The sequence below is a fragment of the Prinia subflava genome, chromosome 3 (genome assembly GCF_021018805.1).
Source record: "Prinia subflava isolate CZ2003 ecotype Zambia chromosome 3, Cam_Psub_1.2, whole genome shotgun sequence".
Lineage (NCBI taxonomy): Eukaryota > Metazoa > Chordata > Aves > Passeriformes > Cisticolidae > Prinia > Prinia subflava.
In genome coordinates, this window is record NC_086249.1 from 45,420,924 (window position 1) to 45,442,474 (window position 21,551).

The window sequence follows — 21,551 nt, forward strand, 5'->3', positions numbered from 1 at the left end:
GTAATAATTCTTTTTTCTAAGGACAGCCATCCTTCTGCTGAAGAGGTACTCTTCGGGTAAGTACATATAGCTTAATAGTCTCAGAAACAGTGTATTTGCAAATCAAATTAATTTCATTAAGAAGTAGATCTATGAGATTAAAATTAATAACTTGTATTGGTTTGCATGGTAAGGTTTCAGAAGTGAGGAAGCTACAGGAGTGGGTTCTGTGAGATGCTTCCAGAAGTTTCACCCATATCTGACAGATCCAATGCCAGCCAGCTGCAGGATGGGTGAACCTCTGGCCAAGGCCAAGCCCAGCAGCCTGCTATGGTGTCAGTGGGATAATAGATTTAAGAAGTGGGGAAAAGCTGCACCATAACAGCCAGAGAGAGGAGTGAATATGTGAGAGGAGCAACTCTGCAGACACCGAGGTGAGTGGGGAAGGAGGAGCAGGAGGTGCTCGGGGCACTGAGCAGAGATTCCCCGGCAGCCCTTGGTGCAGACCATGGGGAGGCAGCTGTGCCCCTGCAGCCCAGGGAGGCCCACAGGGAACGTGTATCCCCCTGCGAGCCGTGCAGAACTCCACTCCAGAACATCCACCTGCTGGAGCAGGTGAATGCCTAAGGAGGCTGTGACCCCGTGGGAAGCCCGTGCTGGGCTCCTGGCAGAGTCAGCGGAGGGAGGAGCCCCTGCGGAGCAGCTTTGCTGGCAGGATTGGGACCCACAATGGAGCAGTTCATGAAGAACTGCAGCCCGAGGGAAGGATGCATGCTGAAGTTCATGGAGGACTGTCCCCAGAGGGAGAGAGCTCAAGCTGGAGCAGGGCAATTGAGGAGTCCCCTCCCTGAGAAGGAAAGAACAGCAGAAACCACCTGTAATGACTGACCATAGTTCTCATTCCCTATCCCTCTATGCCACTGTGGGGGGAGAGGTAGAGAAAATCAGGAGTGAAGCTAAGCCCAGGAAGAAGGGATTAGGGGTGGAGGGGTGAAGCTGTTTTAAGATTTAGCTTTTACATCTCATTAGACTACTCTGATTTGATTGGCAATAAATTAAACTAATCTCCCTATGCCAATTCTGTTTTGCCCAACAGTAACTAGTGAGTGATCTCTTCCTCCCCTAATCTCGACCCAGGACCTTTTCCTTGTGCTTCCTCTGCCCTGCCTGGTTGAGGAAAGGAGCGGGACTTTGGTGGGCTCCTGGTGTCCAGTGCGGGTCAGCCCCACCGCCAGGGCCGCACACACAGCGTGGCACCGCTACACAGACCGAAATCACCTCCAGGTCACAGAGCCACAGTGCCACCTATTGTCGCTATTTTCTTTCACAAAGAGCGTTGAAATAAGAACCCCAAGTGGATTTTAATAGTTTTCATTTTCCCTGTCTTAAAACCAAAATAAATTTATTCCTCTAACTGATTTGCAGCATGCAAACTTGTTTGCAATGGCAATGCATATCAAAGCAGTACAGCTGTTAATAAGTAACGCCTTCAAAATTTTGCTCTAATCTTCGGATTGTATCAAACTTTATAATGTGTAGAAAAAACGCACAAAACTGTATTTTTCAGAAGCTATCAGACCTAGGGAATCAGATTGTTTTAGCTGCAAATATGTGTCATACCACATATGGTGGTATGGTGAAATGTGCCATATAAGATCCCTGAACTACAAATCCACTCAGTTTTACCTCAGTACTATTAGAGCTCTGTACATAGGCTCCAGCATATCGTAATTTTTAATGTTCTTTGGAAAATTCCCTGCCAGATTTACCTGTTTCTACATAATTTACACTGATCATTGAAAGAGAATACATTTAGTTTAACAATGTGGCACTCCAAGACAGAAAAGCAGACATGTTTGGAAAAGAAGACCCTAAGTTCCATCTAGAGATGTATTCTCTGAAGGGAGTCAGCACTGCACATGCATCAACATAGTCCATTATGAAAGGCTCGAAAAACCCCAGAAGTTAAGACAGTTTCCTGAGTTTCCTGTCACTATCATCAGTTCTCACCATGAAGGCAGGACAACTGCTCATCCATAAATATTTCTGCAAATGCATTTGCAATTGACAAAAAAAAAAAAAATCTCAGCGAGTTTAATCGCAAATTCCTAGGTCACAATTCACTGACAATACAAATATTAGCATTTTGTGAGCTCACTTTTATTCTCCCTGTTACACGCTAAGTTGTTCTGTAGCAGTAAAAGAGATTGAGAGTCTCAGAATCCTTAAACAGTTCTTCATAACTCTCAGGAACCCAGTAGTAAAAATTATAGTCCTGCAACCACATAACTGCCACAGGAAATGGAAGCAAAGAAATCAGTATTTAAAATGATGGTTCCTGAGTTTCCAAGCAAATTTACAACCTGCTTGTTTTGTAAAGTCTCTGCTGCTGAATAATCTGAAATTACAAAGATGTTTGGGTGATTCATGTCTTTTAAGAAAATCCAAAAAGTGTGCAAGTTGAAAAATTTGTTTTTATGGAGTCATTTAGACTGGGAACTGCTGGTGACTCCTAGTTAAATGTCCAGGCCTACTCTAGTTGAACCAGCTTCTAGAGGCAATAGAGAAAAAGAGGCAGCCTAAAATCAGTATTTTAAGCAAGTGGAAAAAATTACCCTTTGGAATTGCCTACTGAAGAAAATCCCTGTCTTCAAATCCCACAAGTATAAAATATCTCCATTCCCAACTAACAGCAGATATAATGTGGCCATGTAACTTTGCTTTTCAAAACTAAATACTCGGGGCTTATGGGGATAAGGCAAGGCCTGGAGATAGGTATAGGGAATATTTTTCCCTCTGTAAGGGGACTATTAACAGTCACATTGGAGATCCTTGAGGGAAACCAGCTTCTTTGCTGAATGGGCCTTTTGAGGAACAACCACCTGGGAGAAGGTAAAAAGATTGAACTGTGCCATCTTCTGATCTGCCCAATAAGCCAGTGGCTGATGAAAGAGGAACACAGTGACATATTAACTGAGGTTTTACCTTACAGATCTACACCTAAGGATGAAAATGGGGAAAGAAGCATGTTTAAACAGATTACTCCAGTCACTGTCAGACTACATTCACTTTTATTTATTCTTACAACTGTTTTCAGGAAGCGACAACTGTTGCTGGAGACTTATTTACTGATGGGCAACTGAGGTACAGTGAGATAAAAGAAGCCTCTCAGTAAGCTAGGAACCCAGAACTTAAAAGACATGGATGAAGCTCCCTTTCCTATAAACCTCTACTTTTCAGTGCTGGTGAAACAGATTTCAAAAGCATATCTGGACATCTGCAGTTCTTATTGACAAATGAAAACCAAATTCTAGCAATGCACAGTTATTGTAATTGAGATTTATGTATTTGAAATGGGTCACGTTTACTTACTTTAGGTTTGTAGGACCAGAAAAAATAGGGATCAAAAGTAGTTTATAGAGACACTTCCTGAGATACACTTCCTGAGATGAAGTACAGCAGTTGTGAGACCCTGAAAGACCCAAAGAGCCAGATTACCCTAAAACTCCTCTTTGATACTTCCACAAGAATAAAAATGACAGCCATTTGGGAAACAGCACATAGGACCTGAAAATTCATCCAAGGATACCTACTTCTGAAATTTTTTGAAAGAGATGGAACTTTTCAGGGTCAAACAAAGGCAGAAAATCTCAGTATTCAGAAGCAGACTAGTCTAACAGTTATTCCATCAAAATATTTGGAATTGCTGCCTTTTATGTAGAGTTCTACATAAAAAAAAGGATGACATTTCCACAGGAGCATAATCATCATGGCTGCACTCTGGAAGTCAACATTTCTGTTCTCCACATCATAAGTGCAGAAATTATTTTTCCCCCCTTTCTACCTTGTAGACAGTGAACCCTTCATGTGAGGTTTGCTTCAATGGGTTTTTCTACGGTACTTTGCACTGTGGACCTGGTCATTCTCAGTAGCAATAAGCTCTTTAGTTTTTTTCAATGAGCTGTATTATCAATAGTAACCTATATTGTCAATAGACCCTTCTTTACTGCAACTTAATTTTTTTTTCCTGAACTCCAGAATATCCTTCTGAATTGAAGTCTTTTCTTTTCCCAAAGATCTATTCTCCTTCTCAATGGAGAGATGTTGGGGAGTAATATAACTGGCCTTTTCTTACCTATATATCTCAGCCTGCACTCCCTCTCATCCCCCAGGTCACTAACACAGACATTAGGCAGTCCTGTCCCTCGTATCGATCCCTGAGGGGTGTCACCCTGACAGCTGGACTCTGCACTGCAGATCAACACTCCCTGAGCCCAGCAATGAAGCCAATTTTCCACCCACCTTATCATCCACTAACCGAGCTCATATTTCTCCAATCTTGTTAAAGGAGACAAGGAGACAAGAGGACTATTAGAAGTTCTTCCAAAGCCCTTGCTAAGGTATACAACTTCCACTGCTCCTGCTTTTTCTGCTGAAGCAGAATTCTCTTCAGAAGGTAGTTAGACTGATCAGGTGTGCTGTGCTCTCGGTAAATCCATCTTGGCTATTCCTACCCACATTCCTTTTCTTTGTATACCTGGAAATGGCTCCTAGGACGATCTGTCCCATTACTTTCCTGGCAATGGTGGTAAGGCTGACCTGACCTTAGTTTTCTTGATCTTTTAGACACTAATTAGGCACTTTTAGACACTAGTTAGAACTAAATAATCCCTACTAGAAAAATTAGTGACTAAAAACTTGTTGCCCTAAAGGTTTACTATTTTTTTAACTTTCAGAAGACTTTTCTTAAAATTTCAATCAAGTTTTTTATCAATTGTCTTTGGGCAATATAACCATCTACTTTACTTTTTCATCTTAAATGATATTTGGAATCTTCTGACCCTTTCATTGCCTGTACTTCCTCTAGGAGTCATATATGTTAATGATAAAATATTCTTTCTGCTGGGCATCAGGCCGGTTGTTCTAAAAGCCATGTAGGCATGTTACCATACTCATCTCTGACAGCAATAAATTACTGCCTCTTCCTTGGCTTTTCTAAAAGCCATGGTCTTTAAAGTAACCTTTTATTGTAATTTTGCATGACTCTGTGTCTTACCTCATTATAGATAACAGATTTAAAAAATCCTCACAGGAAGAATTTATGATACACATGAAAGTTCCTTCTGTTACTTCGACTGTAATTTTGATGAATGACTTCAATTCTGTGGTCTGAACTGTCCACCAAGACCAAGAAAGAAAGTTTACAGTACTTGTATTACTTCAAGGCTCATGTAAGGATCAAGGCATGCCAGTTGGTGTTGCTGATCTTAACTTATTCCATAAGAACTAAAGAAATGCCTGCCTCCCTTGGAAAGACAACCACAAACCTAAACAAGTAGCATTTATGCCTCTCCTTGCAGCTCCCATTAATAAGGCAAGCCCTAATGTTCTACTATATTATTTATTGGCTTAAATTGAATTTAAATTTGTCCTTTGGCATTTGCTAAATCAGATCTTCACTATTACATTCCTGTCAGACAACATCTTTCCTTAGCTCAATTATACATCAAAGCTCACTTGAATATCTGAATTCAAAATACCAGCTTCAAGGGCTCAGTAAATACATGAGACATTTAAAACTGTGTGTGGAAAAAATTCTCAAAAAAGCAGACTCTTCCTAGGTTCAAAATTAATCTGTACTAGAAAGAAATAGAAAACAAAAGACATAATACAAATATGTGGAATTAATTTACTAAGAAAAACCAAGACTTCCTCGTTTTTAATTGTAACACATTAAGAGTAAAATACTATCTGTCAGAATTATCAGGAGCATATTCCTCACTGGATTTAATATCAGTTGAAATGTGCTTAATTTTCCATTTTTCTGAAGTGATAAAAAATATTACTAATATTTCTTACATAACTGTAACAAAAGAAGCATGACTGGCTAGTTTTTCCCTTGGAAAAGTAAGTGCTTTAACTGCTCCAGGGACAAAGAACTTTTCAAAAAATATTACTTCTCCTATTTTCTTATCACAAATGTCTTGTTCCTGCAACTGCAAATCTTCTGTGTATACACTTTCCACAGCCTCTGTGCAAAGAGGATTTATGACCATTCTCAGCCTCATACAGCTCAGAGCTATTGAGGCCACTCCTGACCCCCAGTGCAGTGCTGCAGGAGCACCAATCCAAGATAAAGCCAAGTGGAAGACGAGCCAGGGGAGCTGTGTAACTGGGATTACAGTGCAAGCAAGACCAAAGGACAATGCTGTGTCCCTAAAAGACGTAGGGACTCAAATGACTCATTAATGAACAGAAAGGAAATAACGAAATTAAGAAACAGAACAAAGCAGAAAAAAAGCCCTCAGTGTACACAGATAAAGAAAGTGAGGGTGTGTAAGAAAGAAAGAAATGAAAAGAAACTCAGATCTAACTTCCACCTATGAATAAAAGGTAAGATAAATGGATGTAGAAGGACGGGGAAATAATAAAGATAATCAATAACAATACAGTTGTGCAGAAAATTCTCCCTTTCCCTGTGCAAACTGTCTGCCTTGTAAAGCTAAAGACTTGAAACAGGTTGTGCCAATGCAGCCAGCATGAAATATACTGAGGGATGATACTGCTGCCAGCATATATGCTTCTTGAAAATGACTGATTGCATGGCATAAGACAGTTTAAGATAATTTAGATAAATATCACCTTAGAACTCTAAAAGACTTGATTATAATGAATTGCTATAAAGAACACTGGAGAAGTTCTTTACAGAAAAGAACAGCATACAAATAATCTCTTGACAAAGTCAACAGTGAAGTGTGAATTCAGAGCTCTGAATAGCCAAAGTGATGATGAGATCACATACAAAAAAAAAGTTGAGAAAAATGACTGAAAAACAAGCAGGAAGAAATTAGTAACCATCACTCTTAATTCAGACTACACAAAAAGTATTAGAACATTAGAAAAGTGTGTATCCAGATGCTTGGCTGAGGGAAGGACCATGCTTACTGCAAATAAAATTGGAAAGGAAAAATTTAGTGCCATAAGCTTAAGACATACAGGTTGTTTGGCTACAGTGTGGAAGCTTCTTGCTGGAAGCTTTACAGAAAATGTGTTTGAGAGTGTTGAAGCTAATGTTTCCCCAAGTACAGAAAAGATGGTGAACAGGCTTTCTCACAGAATGCAAAGACTTTCTTATTGATACCAAGAGAAATTCTAGATAGATGATGTGAAATCATATCTCACCACTGGACGAGATCAGTGGTAAGATGGTAGAAAGCACGATCTGTGTAGAGGGAACACAGAGAAAGTAAGTTGGAACAGTACGTGCTGTACTGGAATACAATAAAGTAAAAGATAAAGCAAGAGTACATAAGCCAAAAATTTTCCAAAGTCAGTGTCTGTCATTCTTTTCTTTTAATGCCCTCATTTCTACTGGTTGCCCTGCTGTACCACATGAGAAACCTTTTAATGATGAAGGAAAGGAAGCCTGTTTCACATCTGGTATTTTTTAGAGAATCTGAAATGATAGGCAGAGTGCAAACAAAATGAATTCACAGGTGAGATGCTGTCTGAAAGGATACAGAAATGGAATTAAGGTTAAACAAATGTACATAACCAAAGATCTTTAAAAGACCTGGAAAGATCTATACCACAGCATAGAAGAGACTGCACCAGCTTGGCTCCCTCTGCTATAACACTGCTCTTAACCTGGTGTGTCAGCTCAGTGCCATGAAAAGAGCTCTCTGAAGGGCTGAGACACATCTCTCACATGATTTACCTATGCATTTGTGTTCAGTCATTTTTGACTGAGAAGACACGAAAATAATGCATGCATCTTGACATGGAGGTGTGGGGAGGCCAGGCAAACTCATCAGCAGGCTCTCAGGTGAATCCTTCTGAATATATCACTATAAAATGGGAATAAACAGGGCAGGGATTATCTAATGGGCTTGGATGGGAAGAGCACACACACATCAAAATCTTATGAGTATCACTGCCTGAGTTAGGCAGATTTCATACTGACAACAGATAAATAATTAAAAACAAGTGCAGATACCAGGAAAAATGAGATGTGTGCAACAACAGCTGCCTATACATATGAGAGAGAAAACAGGCTGTAGGAGAGAAAACAGCTCAAATAACTAACTGGGCATTTAGGGACTTACAAAATGCACATATAGTGATGGAAGGAACAACCTGAAGAATACTTGAGTAGTGAAGAAACATAATTTAATTTGATTGATGGCAACTTAAACACAGCTTGAAAAAGAAAAGTTGAGACCAGGAAGTTTAAACTATTAAGACTATTTGTATCAACTACACGCAAGTACAAAGGCAGGATAGGTAAGCTGCTCTGCAAGGTCCAGGTCTGGGGTCCAGCAGCTATGGTCCAAATGGATCTACTGGAGAAGAACAGAAAGTAAGGGGGAGAGAAAATTGTCAGTACTGGGCATTGCTAGAATTAGGGATCAAAAATATAAAAGGAACTGGAAAAGTCAAGACATTTTTGATATGTGCAAAAATAGTTACTGCCAATGCTACATGCTACAAGACTAAAAGAGTAGGAGGGAACTTTGCTGAGGATATTTTTTGAGAACAGATAGGCATGTTTAACTGCAAATTACTAAAGAAAGAAATAATAAAAGCCCAGCATAAAGTGGGATCATTTGGATTATGAATAAGATGGAAGCACTGCCAAGTATCTTTGTTACTTAGTGATCTTGCAGGTGAGGTGTAAACTACCTGCACTAGAATTTGGATTCATTATAAAATCAGCAGTTTGTCTGGATACACCTGCTATGAAGAACTCTGAAATCCTGAGGAGAAGTAAAACATTTGGAATCCAACGATGCAGTGGTCCCAGCTCAGGCCACTTCAGTCAACATTCTTTCCCTTGAAGCAGTCAAGGGACCATGACAAAACCAGGAACACTGCTTTGAATAGTTCTATTATGGATTCCCTGGTGGGTTTCTGGAGTCAGCAGGTTGTGAGTTGATGGTCACGATCTCCCCATCAGAATTATCTTCTACCCAATCAGAGCCAATTTCAGCACAGTTAATGAGTTTTCTTCGTTATTTTCTTCCCTGTCCTAGGAGTTCTGCGAAATGTCCTTGTGGCCCGCGAATTCTGCGTTTTTTGTGCTCACTATCAGCACGTCCCTGTCCCCAAGCTTTGGTAACCTCTCCCTAGGTCTGAGACCACTGAAACGTACCAAGACATAACATTTTAACAAGGCAATTCTACTGACAAGCAATTTGTCTTTCTAGCACCTGGCAATCAATTAGAGCTTGTTCGCTGCCGTTTCACGGATTAAATCTCCTTTACCAGATAGCACAGAGCAACCTTTTTCAAGACAACATTTACACATTTGCCGTTCCGCAGCCCCCGGCGGCGGCAGGCGCGGCCGTGCTGGGGCGGGCCCGTGCCCGGCAGGGCCATGGCGGGCGGGGGCGGTGCGGGCCAGCCCCGGCCGGGAGGAGGAGCCGCCTCCGCCCCGCGGCCGCCCCTTCCCGCCGCTCCGCCGCGGTAAGGCAGCGGGAACGGCAGTGGGAGCGGGCTGGGAGCGCGGGAGGCGATGGCAGCAGCGGCTGGACCTGGGCCTGGGCCTGGGCCTGGCCGCAGGGCAGGGATGGCCGCCTGCGAGGGCGGGAGGGTGGAAACGGGGGCACAGGAGAGCGCTGCGGCGCAGCGGGCAGGCGGGGCCGTGGGGAAAGGGCCGTCCCGAGGCGGGCCGGGGCCTTGCTGCTGCCGTGCCGTGGCGGGGCCGCGCTGCTGGGCCGGCCGCCCTCGGGCCGGCGCCGCGGGGGTGGCGGGAGGCAGCGGGGAGGCCCCGGGGGCGCTCCCGGAGCGGGGCTCTTCCTGCCCGCTGCCTGTAGGAGCGCGCAGGTGTGAGGGGGGAACGCTTTCCCTTTGTCGTTCGCTACCTGGGCTGGTGTTACCTGGGTTGCCCTCAATGTTTTGTTGTGTGCCGGTGACAGGACCCCAGGGAATGGCCTGAAGCTGTGTCAGGGGAGGTCGAGGCTGGATATTAGGAAAAGGTTCTTCACCCGGAGCATGGCTGGGCACTTGAGCAGGATCCCCAGGGCAGTGGTCACAGCACCAACCTGACAGAGCTCAAGAAGCGTTTCCACAATGTTCTCAGGCACCTGGTGTGACTCTTGTTCTGTGCAGGGCCAGGAGCTGGACTTGTTGATCCGTGGGTGTCCCTTCCGACTGCGAATATTCTGTGACCCTGCAGTCTGTTCACCTTTCAGCTGCCTGCCTGGCCTTACTGCCCCTGTGCAGGCTGACAGCGTCCACTTTTGTGTCAGCCCTCCAGAGCTGCCTTAGCACACTTACACTACCAGCTGTTCTAAAACCCCCATGACTCTCCTTTGCTTGTGTTTTTCATACTGTTTGCCGTGAAAATAAGCCTTCTGCTCCTCTGTTCCTGCTGTCCCACAGACTGTTAGAACGTGCTCATTAACTTCCATCAAAGATGAGAATAAGGCTCACTATTGTGGTAGTTAGTGGCTGGATCCTGTCACACACAAGGGAAGGAAAGCTGGGCCAGGTTTTTCTCATGCATGGTGATTGTGGAGGCAGCAGCCTGGCCCAGGAAGCTCCATGCTAACCACAGCACGTGGGAATGCCTGTTTGGTAGCCAAAGAGCAAGCCACAGTCAGTGCTGAGGTAAAGGTCCTTGGAGATGTGGGTCTGTAGGAACGCAGGTAGGCTTTGCCCATCCTGCTCACAAGAGTTCAGCCTCCCGTCCCTTTTTTGTGGGGAAATAGTTAATGAAAGATCAGAAAGGGTGTGCAGGACATTATTCTGAGAAACTATAACATTAAGCAAAGATACTACAAGTTGTATATAACTTTTCAGTTCTCAAAAAGTCTAAGACCAGGATTGTTTTATTTTCAAATTTAACTTTCTCTGTGTTCTTTTTTTAAAATTTTCTTTCCCCAAGTTAAAATCATGGCACTGAAGCAGGTTTCCAGCAACAAATGCTTTGAAGGTTTCCAGAAGGTGTTTGAACATGACAGGTAAACGCCACTATAAAGCAACCAAGATGTTTAGCTTGGGGCAGTGAGTCCATTGCTGTCAGTGCTCTCAATCTGCAGGAAAAAGAGCATGCTCTCACTAATATCCATGTTTCAGTCAGGAATAATGTCTACTGCTGCTCTGGCTGTGCTCTTGAATTTCTGTGTTAATGTTTAACATAATCTGGTATACTTAGTGCCACAGAGCTGAGGTGGGAAGCTGGTATTTTTACCTTTGAAAATGGAACTTCATTACTTTGGGTTGTCCTGTGTGCAGCACAGAGAGCCACTGTGTGTGCAAAGTTCCACTCACTACTGGATATCTTACTTCTGTGCACTCTGGAAAAGTGCTGTGAGCAGTGATTTGGAATAGATTCTTGATTGATGAAGGTGTACAAAAAAACAAGCTTTAAAAAAAATTCATCCAAATAAAAATAAAATCATCTGTTGTGCTTAGATAAGAGCTTATTGATAGTTTTAGGCGTTAGTATTAATTGAGCAACTAATTGGTCTGTAGACCTTGTGGCTTGAAAGCCTCCCTTTCTGGCACATGCTGTGCATTTTAAGTTGTGCAAGTCATGTGGATGTGTTCTTCAGTAAAAATTACTTTGCAGTTTGATAGCCAAAGCTCAAGCTAAATATTGCTGGGATTCAAAATTCGATTTTCAACCTGTTTTTGGTTAGCAGCACTGTGAAAATGTGGCTTATTTGTAAGTCTCTGTTTTAAGTACGTTCCGAACAAGGTTGAAAAGTTAGCTGTTGCCAAATCTAGAGTCTAAGGGTGAGTTTAAAAATTGATTTTCCCTTCCTTTAACTTAGTTTTTACAATCCACTGACCAGATCTCTTTGAATGAAATGCACTGATCCACTGATTCCTTATATTTATGTTAGTGGCCTTGTTACTTAAGTAGTGGTGATAACAAGAAGTATTTTATTAATACAGTGCAGAGCTAAAATGCAAAATGAAATTTGGAATCTACTTGCCTCCAAAAGCAGAAACTGGGAAGTGTCCTGTGCTGTATTGGCTTTCGGGTAAGTAACATGGGGTTTACTTTCTTAAAAAATACAATCTTAAACATTTTTAAACCACTGCACTACAGTTACTGAAAACTTAATGTAGAGGCACTGCAGTGGCACTCCTGGATTCTACAGAAACTCCTCTTCTGGAAGGCACGCTTGGTTTGAGTGTACCGTGATAAATCAGGATGCAGCTTGGGGAGTAGCCTGCCAGATTGTGTTCTAAAATGCTCAGTGTTCAAAGTGTTCTACCCTGTTGTTCTGAAATGTTCATACCTTCTGTTCCAAAGTGTATATGTAAAGGTTCTCCTGTAAGGCCTTCCTGTTGGGACACCTTCTGCTTTCCTTTCTTTTTAAAACCTGCTTCAACTAAGAGAGTAGGGATGTGAAAAGAGATTATGGAATCCAGCACATTTGTGCTGTGGACTCTGCCTTATTCCAAGCACAACTTTGCAGGAAGCAGCTGCTGAACTTGAAAAGAGAGGTGCTGTCAGCTGCCTTAGCACAAGCATGTCGAGTGTCAAGGAAGCCTGTGGGATTAGAAGGAGCCAGGGGCTGAAGAGGCTTGTGCAGCAGGAGTGAAAATGGCTCATCAAAAATTAATTAATTAAATCTTTTTTTTTCTTTCATTCAAAATAAAGAGCAGAAACTCTGTTCTGTAATTCAGGCAGTTGCTTTATTGAGACTTGTGTTTAGAAAGTTGGAGACCAGACTGTTAGTGTGGAGACTTATGTTCCTTGTTTATATTAATTTCATAAAATAGCTGGTGCGTCTGATTTGTGTCATGTCGGTGGACTGGGTAAAAATGTTTATGCTTGAAGTTAGGAACATCAGAATTGTCTGAAGGCATATTTATTTTACTGAATGTAAACTGTATTGTCTTGGACAATTTATCAGTCAAATTAGGTTACTGGCAACTTGTCCTCAGAGAAAACTAGAATCGTTAACTCCTCTTAAATTGCATAGTGGAGAAAAATTGAAATATCAATTTGAAATGTAATTTATTTGTAATTGGACTTTGGACCTGCTGCTGTACAAAAGGCATGTATTGCTGTGGGTTTAGGAGCCAGGGTGTTTATGGGCCCTTTATCCTGTCTAAAGTGTGTAGAATTTGTCAGACCACGTGTGTGATTCTGTAACGCAAGCAGCTGAGATGACAGTACAGAGAAAAATGTGTTTGCAGGATTAGGTGTCAGCAGTTACCAGTGTCAGTCTTGCCAGATGCCTGTGGTCAGTGGGTTTAATGCACAGTACTTGAAGGCACTGTGCACTGAAGGAGGAGATGCTCCAGGGGATACAGGGTGCACACGGATCTGCTTTTGGCCACGTGTTAGTGGGACTAGATGGGACAGTGCCACTGCTTTACTGTGGATTGCTAAGTATTGTTGAGCCTAAGGAAAACATTTTCCATGTTTATGGAGATAGGATTTCTTGTTTTTCAAAACCTTTACTGTCAAAAAGGCTCTTGAAACCAGTATGCCATGAGCAATGGGTGACCAACGATATTTTTATTTCCCTAGGGCTGACCTGCACAGAGCAGAATTTTATAACGAAGGCTGGGTTCCAACAAGCGGCAGCTGAGCACGGCCTCATTGTGGTGGCACCAGACACCAGCCCACGTAAGTTCAACAAGAGACACGGTAACTGAAGTGTCCTCAGAGATTGGGGTGCTGCAGTGTGCTGAAAAGTGTTTCCGAGTCAGAACCTGACCTCACCTCTGCATCTTGCGTTGTTCACTAGATTACATTGTGTGTGTTCTTAATAATATAGGGGTAGTGGGGGTTTGACATTTGAAACTCATTGCTGTGGCCCTAAAACTAAAACAAAGGGGCTCTAGAGTTCAGCACAGACAAGGAGAGGGAAGAAAAGTGAAACAAGAAATGTCTCTTACTAGAATCTCTTTGACATTTTGTGTGCGTTGCTGAGACCCTGTAAAACCTTTGTATTGCCACACAAAGATGCAGTGCTTGCTCTTAATTGTATTCTGTCTACTAAAGCAAATTAAATACATGCCTTCAGAGGATTACAGTACTTGAAAAGCAAACTAGAAACCCTTCTCCCCTGCAGCTACAACAGGCTAATGATGAATGGAATTTTTAAATGATGTGCTGTTATTTGTATAAGGCTGAGCTTATGGTATGGGAAATCTGAAAAGGTGGATCTGCAGTTATTGGGAATACTGGAGATTCACTGTTTTATGTTTTATATTTGTTGGATTCAGCCACAGTCCCATGAGTGCTGTAAATAAAGGTGTCAGCCTTCTAATATTTGCCAAGCTTTAGTGGGTTACATCTGACTACAGGCAATATGGGAAAAAAGCAATCTTCTTTCCATATAGATTTTTTACATCTAGGTTTTGAAGTTGTGTCAGGTCAAAGAATGTAAATACATGTTTCTAACAAAGAACAGGGACAGAAGAGCAAAACTTGTGAATTAATGAACTTCACACTTTGTTGTTGCTATTTGCTGCAGGCTAGAGATGGGCAACTAAACTTTGCATTATTCATATTGGGTAGTTGTACTGTAACTTGTTTTTGGCAGTATCTGTGTAAACTGTCTCTATCAATGTGTAACTGCCTTTGCATAGGTCCTTCCTTTGTCTGTTTTCTTTTAAGTCCCTTGTGGCAGCTTCTCTCTTGCCTTTTAGCCTAATAACTGATAAGGATTGCTCTACTATTTAAATGAGTTTTGGTATGAGCTTCATGTTATACTCTTAAATTTTAGCTCAGAGAACCCAGATGTTCTTAAGTCTGTTTGAGCTGTCTGGAGAAACAAATGAAAAGCAATTCAAATATAATCATGAGCTGAGAGGCATTGAAAGTGCTTACATATGCATTTTAATTGTGTAGTGCATGAGAGTTACCTTCCAGGAGCCAGGAGATGTATCTGGATGGGGGAAAAGACTGCATGAAATCATTAAATACTTGTCATTACAGACCCTCTGTCAGGCCTTGATAGAATTTACTTTTCCTACTTTGAAGGGGTTTGTTGTTCCAGACAGATATACTGAGCAGTATTATGCAGATTCCTTTTCAAATTTCTTTTTTTCAAGGCTTCCTGAAAGGTTTTTTTTTAGCATAATGAGCATTATGCCAAGGACTTTCTGAGTTCTTGTCTATCTCAGAGGTACTCAAGATAGACTTTTTACATCCAACGTGTTGTTCAAGCACCCCAGTCCCTGTGACTGCTGGACTGCTAAGTTCCAGAAACACTAACTGCTAACTGCTAAGTTCCAGTGTTCAAGGGCATGTCACTTGGAGCCAAGTCAGCTTTGATCCTTGTACAAATCTGGTTTCACACTGTGGCAGGGTGGCAGCCATCTCTGCACCAATTCTGAGGCACTGTTGAGTTACGTGTGGGTGTGCAGTGTAATCTGACAGTGGTAAAAGCCCATGTACGTTTGGATTGCAGAAACTAGGAAATAATGGCCTCTTTCTCTCTCCAAAACACTCCTATCAGATATACCTTGAAATATTACATTCTGTTCTGCAGACCAGGCTGGTGAATCACAGACTAATCAAAGGGAGGACTGGTTGGGATGTACTGACTTTCAAGAACACATCTGCAAATTTAGTTTGACAATGTAGCCTTGGAAAGGAGGATACGGTCCTGCAGTTATTCAAAGAAGAAATTATTTAAGTTTCATGGAAGTTATAGGTGGGAGCAGTGAAATGAATTGCAGAAGAGGTAGAGGTATAGACTTGTGAAATTATAGGAACAGTGAATTATTCTTCTGGAGAATGTTAAAAGGGGAGGTGCAGCAGGCATCATTTAAAGCACATAAATTGGCTTGGACACTCCTTTTGGTGATACGTGGTTCTGTCATTCTGGGGAAAAGGAAATTTTCTTCTGTTTCTCACACAGTTTCTTGTACTTGATAAGATGAGGTCTAATGACTGAAATAAGCTGGTAGCACTAATTAGCAAGTGCCAGCTTTTTGATTAAGTTCCTGGGTAAATTGGACAAAGCTTTGTAGAACTAATTTAGGAGACGTGTATATGCTATATTTATTTATGAAGAAATAGTGACGCTATTTAGAAATTGGATATATCTGTAGATATTATGTGTCATTTTGAAAGTGTTGAAATAACACTTCTAAACATTGTGTTAATGCATTAAAATCTGAATTTTCTTATAGTTGAAGGAGTAGAGATGTGATTGAGAAACTTGTGTCCCAAGTCTGATTTGTGTGGCAGGTTCTCCAAATCTGACTGTGTAGTGAAGGAAAGATTTTTCATGCTAGGTGGCTGTAATATTGAAGGAGAAGATGAAAGCTGGGATTTTGGCACCGGTGCTGGTTTTTATGTGGATGCCACTGAAGATCCTTGGAAAACAAACTACAGGATGTATTCCTACATAAAGGATGAGGTAACTTTGCTGCTGGGTTCTGCTGGTGTTGCTGGGTGATAAAGGGGTGTGGCTCAGTCATAGGAAATTCCCACATCTTGTGTTACAGGGTTATGGAGATTTCTATAGAGATACTTTGAGTTACTTATTATCAGCTGAACTGTTTCCGTTTGATTTCACATTCCCCTTCAAGTCGGCCGTCGGGCTAGAACCAGAGATGTGCCTTTGCTTTCAGTGGCATTAAAAGTTGGTTAGTTATGTGCTTTTTTCTTAAACATACTCAATTGCTTTAACATTTTTATTTTGCTTTTGTTTCCTTTACAGCTGCCTAAACTAATAAATGCCAATTTTCCGACTGACCCTGAACGGATGTCTATTTTTGGGCATTCCATGGGAGGTCATGGAGCTCTTATTCTTGCTCTGAAGAATCCTGGGAAATACAAAGTAAGATGAAGTACAACTTGTATGAGGTATACTAGTGCCTGCATAGGTTTCTGTAGATGTGAGGGAAGCAAACATAATACTGAGTTCTTTGAGGGCATTAAATGTATAAACAGATTCATTTGCTGCTGTTCATTGTCACACAGTCTTGTTTTTTTGCTGCTGTCTTTCTGAACAGTCGGTGTCAGCATTTGCTCCTATCTGCAACCCAATTCAGTGTCAGTGGGGGAAGAAAGCCCTTGGTGGATATCTGGGACCAGATGCAAGCAAATGGGAGGTATGTGTTGCAGCCACAGTTCTTTAATGACAGATGAATGAGTAAATACATCACAGCAGGAGCCGGGGAAAAAACTCTGGAGTGCCATGAGCTGGTACTGTTGTTTTACTACATCCCTAAGCGCAGAAAAACATTGTTTGTTTCTGGCAGAAGTGACTTGCTGTTGCCTTATGGTGCTTATGAAAATGGAATGACATACAGGTCTCTCATCAAATCAACTACATTCATCTCAGTTTTATGAAGATTTAAAAGTCTGGGCTGAGAACAATAAAGAGCAGTGTATTTTTGTAGTAGCCTGAAGGGAGAGACTGCTGCAAACTGTTCAGACTGATGAGCCTCATGACATCTTGCAGGGACAGCCTGTGGGAGGCCTCCAAGAGGAGCCCGTTGGATACTGGGAAACTGGTGTCCTGCAGGACAGCATTAAACTAGACAAAGTTAGGTTTTAGCTCCAAGGCCTTAATTTTAAGCTATCTGTATATGAATGGCTAAGATACAAAAATGTGTTTGTCTGCATGGTTGCTGCATTATTTGGGCAGTCCTTCAGTATTTTTGATCTCAAGTTTAACATTGCACTGTATTTCTGTAATTAAGTTAGAAGGGGTCGTTGTGACCATGTACTTAGATTTCCTTGTAAATAAACACAAGCTGCAGTTCATTCCCCTGTAAATTGGATTAAAGTGTGTCTTAGGCAGACTTCCAGGTCTGATTAAAACTTTACAGGATTGGAGAGTGTTCTCTGCTTTTCTAATTGTTATAGAGTAGTTTGTGTACTTAAAACCCACCAGTTAAACTTGCTTAGACTTAATGTAATGGATTTGTTGTGAAACAAAACAAAACAACCAAAAGCCTGTTTTCTGTCCCCTTAACTTGTTTTGGAAGGCTTCTGCAAACCTACTCCAACAGGTCAACAGCAATCATCAGGAACAGATTAGATCTGCCTTTGGCACAGATATACAACCTCTGATTTCTCTGTTTTAGCTTAAAATTGCCATGTAAATATGTTCAGGATAATTTGATACCATGGCCACAGTGCTGGGCTGAGCCCAAGCTCCCCTTTCCATCATGGTGTCATTTCTGGATCTGGGGACATCCTGAAAGGATGGCTCTAATGCCTTGGTGTAGGACTTTGGATTTTGCTGTCCATTGGTGATTGGTCTTCTCCACAGCCTTAAACACTTTGCTGCCTTTTGAAAGGAGTTATTTATTTTGAGCATGCAATAAGCACAGGACCCCATGGATAGCACGTTCCCCATCACAATTACATTTTGATTCATGTATGTTTAGAGTTTTTAATTTTTGTTTCTCATTCAAACCAAGTTTTCTTGGTCAAATGATGCTGGTAACCTTCAGGTTAAATGCCTTCCCATGAGCATAGTTGTGTTACACTGGTGTTTTGACTTTGAGCTGCCAGAATAATTACACCAAGACACCAGCTTTCTTCAGCAGGATCTAGTTTCTGCACGAGGGTGTGAATTAGTACTGACTAAATTGCTGTTCCTCCATTCTGTAGGAATTCAGCCCTTGGCTGGATGTGCTGTTTGGTCAAACTCGTACATTTGCCCTTTTTAAAGCAATGGGTAGCACTTTTCAGTTGCCTGGAATTTCCCTGTTTTTTGTTCTTGCAAAGTGCAGCTTGGTGTCCTGATCAACAGCCCAGGACTCTCTGTGCCATTCTTTTCCTGCAGTCGACAGCCTGAAGCCAGCTGAACCAATGTAACTGGCTGTCATTGCTCTTCTATTTCTGCAGGCCTATGATGCTACTCAGCTTGTCAAGTCCTACTCGGGCTCTCGCCTCGACATCTTGATTGACCAAGGCAAAGATGACCAGTTCCTGTCCGCGGGCCAGCTGCTGCCCGATAACTTCATTGCTGCCTGCACCGAGAGGAAAGTCCCAGTGGTCTTCAGACTGCAGCAGGCAAGTCGCTTCTGCACTCCTCGGTTGTTGATTCTTGTGATTTTTGGTTCTGTACAGCAGGCAGTGAAGAGGGTGTCTGTAAGGGGGCAGGCAAGCTCTCGCTGTGGGCCTGTCCCTGCTCCCTGAGGAGGAGGGTGAAGTGACACTTTCCCGTGGCATGGGCCATCCCGGTGTGCATCACCCGCCCGCCTCGGCCGCGCTTCACCGCTAGGTGCCGCCGTGCTTCCGCCTTGGCCAGGCTGATCCTGCACGGGGCCTCGGGCTGCCGGCGCTCGGCTGAAGACACAGCACTCATCCTTTTCAATGGGTATCGCAGTCACTGTATGGCCAGAGTGACACATGGCCGCCTGCTGCGTCCCTTATCTGTGCCGTGGGTTTCGTGTTTACTGTAAAACTCTGTGATTCAATTTGTATGTGCTTGTGTAAATCAGGGAGGGGGTGGAATGCTTGACATCCTAGATTCATGTAAAGAGCCAGGTGGGAGGATCGCTCTTACCTGTGGTGCAGTGACCCAGCACAAGACTGTCCCGAGAGCACTGGAGCCTTTGTAAGCCACTGGCAGCTTCCACCCAGACCCAGTGGGGAGCCCAGCTGGGGAGAGGAGGGGTTGTGCTCTCCGGTTTATCATAAACCTTGCACCTAAAGATAGAGTTAGTGCTGAGAAGGGCCGTGGGCCAGGGGTGACATTTCAGCACAGTGATGGAGCAGTAACTCAGACCTGTGTTCACCTTGTCCCCCTGTGTTTTGCCAGTGTTCTCACAGATTGCGTCTCACTGCAGCTGATCCTTGCTGTCACCCAGCTCTAGCTCAGGCCCAGATCTGGGCAGGTTGAGGGACTTTCTGTTTGTTTAGCTTCCTAGTGCTCCTCTATACTTAGCCTGTTACGTACCCCTTGCCACTTGTATATATAAATTCCAGGTATTTCTTAAAATGGATAAAACCAGGAGAGTCATTGCATTTCCTTTAAGCGAGCTTAGCATGATTGCTTTAGCATGAGCTGTGTGTTCTCTGCTGATTCCTTTATTGTTGCTCTTTTCTAGGGTTACGATCACAGCTATTTTTTCATTGCTTCATTTATTAATGACCACATCAAACACCATGCAAAATACCTCAATGCCTGAACCATTTGGATGCAAGTGCTGCCTGGCCAATATGAACCAAGAGATAGTGGTGAACTAAACAAAAATCATTTGCTGAAATAATGTTTGTAAAATGGAGCTCTTCTGATTGTACTTCTAAGAAAAATAAAAGTCCCACTTAATTTGATGTGTGTGCTTTAGAGTAAGTACTGGGAATGTTCTTGCATGCTTGGAAAACTGTTGATGCCATGAAGTTACATCTGCTGCATTTTGGGTCAAAGTGTAAGCCACCAGATGAGTGACTTTCAGACCATGAGCGTGGGTGTGGACGAGGCACCTGCAGACAGCTTCTAGTGCAGCTGTGCAAAGACTGGGATTAACAACAGTGTGCCCATTCAGCTAATTAATTACTGGGGTTTACTTTGTCCTTTAATGGTAAAGGAAGTTGTTAGTGGCACAGCTAATCCAGCTACTTAATCTGAAGTGACAGGAGTGTTTTTCCTTGGCCTGTGTAAACACCTTCCAAGGACCAAGTCTGGTGAAGAACGCAGAGAAAAGCCTGCTGTGCACAGTAGTTTACTGTCCTGTGCATTATCAAGCAAATGGAGTTATTTCATGGATGATACTTACAGAAAAGACCTCTTAAAATGTGAAGGAAGTGGTCTGTAGTAAAAAAGATTTTTTCTCCACTTGCCTTTAATTCTTAAGAGTGTGAAAGACTTGTACTGTGTATCTTAGATTTGACAGGACTGAGAGGAGACTGCTAAATAGATCTGAAAAAAGCAACTGCTGTCTAGATGATCTAATATCTCATTGCTGAAAGCATGTGTTCTTATTTTACAAAAGATGGCAGAATTTAGTCCTGACAGTTGCAGATCTAAAATAGCTCTTGCTGGTATAAGTCTGCAAGCTGCCTTGGACAAGAACACAGATTGTTCCAGTAAGCAGCCAAGTAATCACTTGTAAACTCAGCTTTCTCAGGGTTCAGCTGGACCTGACTTGATGCTCAAACCTTGACTTGCTCTTGCCAGAGGAAATACTCTAAGAGATGTAGGATGGGTTTCCTTCTTTAAGCAGTGCTGAATACGCTCCTGTGTCTCTGGCTCCTGCTAGATTCTAGGTTACAGGGAGGCTGGTGTTGGTGACAGCCTTAAATTATGCATTGACTTTTATCAATCTTGCATCCATTTATTTATGAAATAAGCTGTGAATGCTGGGAAGACATAACTGTGTGCATTGCAAGAGCTCTCCAAAAGAAATCATTGCAGAAAGATCCTCTGTTTCCAGACGCCCCTATCAAATGTGAAAATACAGCCCCTAAAGTCACCTGTTCACTGAGGTAAAGACACTCCATCAGAGAGACTGGAATCTAGGAGAACCTGTAGTTGGATGACTTCAGAAACCTGCATGGGCAAGAGAAGGCTGGGTGCTGTGACCTGTTCCTTGTTTGTGCAGCCAGGGGCAGAGCAAAGCAGCAGAGCACAGCCCTGGCACACTGGGTTAGCCCCAGGGCTGAAGGCTGTGTTTACTGC

At 42.5% G+C, this 21,551-nt stretch overlaps 1 protein-coding gene across 1 annotated transcript; it reads left to right on the forward strand.

Moving 5' to 3' along the window:
* The first annotated feature begins 9,371 nt into the window (after window positions 1-9,371).
* ESD (esterase D) lies at window positions 9,372-20,206 on the forward strand. Its single transcript, XM_063392116.1, has 9 exons — window positions 9,372-9,444; window positions 10,868-10,943; window positions 11,884-11,972; window positions 13,478-13,576; window positions 16,201-16,325; window positions 16,629-16,748; window positions 16,924-17,022; window positions 18,773-18,940; window positions 19,981-20,206. Exons 2-9 carry the CDS (start codon window positions 10,876-10,878, stop codon window positions 20,059-20,061), a joined length of 849 nt encoding a protein of 282 aa, XP_063248186.1. The 5' UTR covers window positions 9,372-9,444; window positions 10,868-10,875; the 3' UTR covers window positions 20,062-20,206.
* Window positions 20,207-21,551: the final 1,345 nt, after the last annotated feature.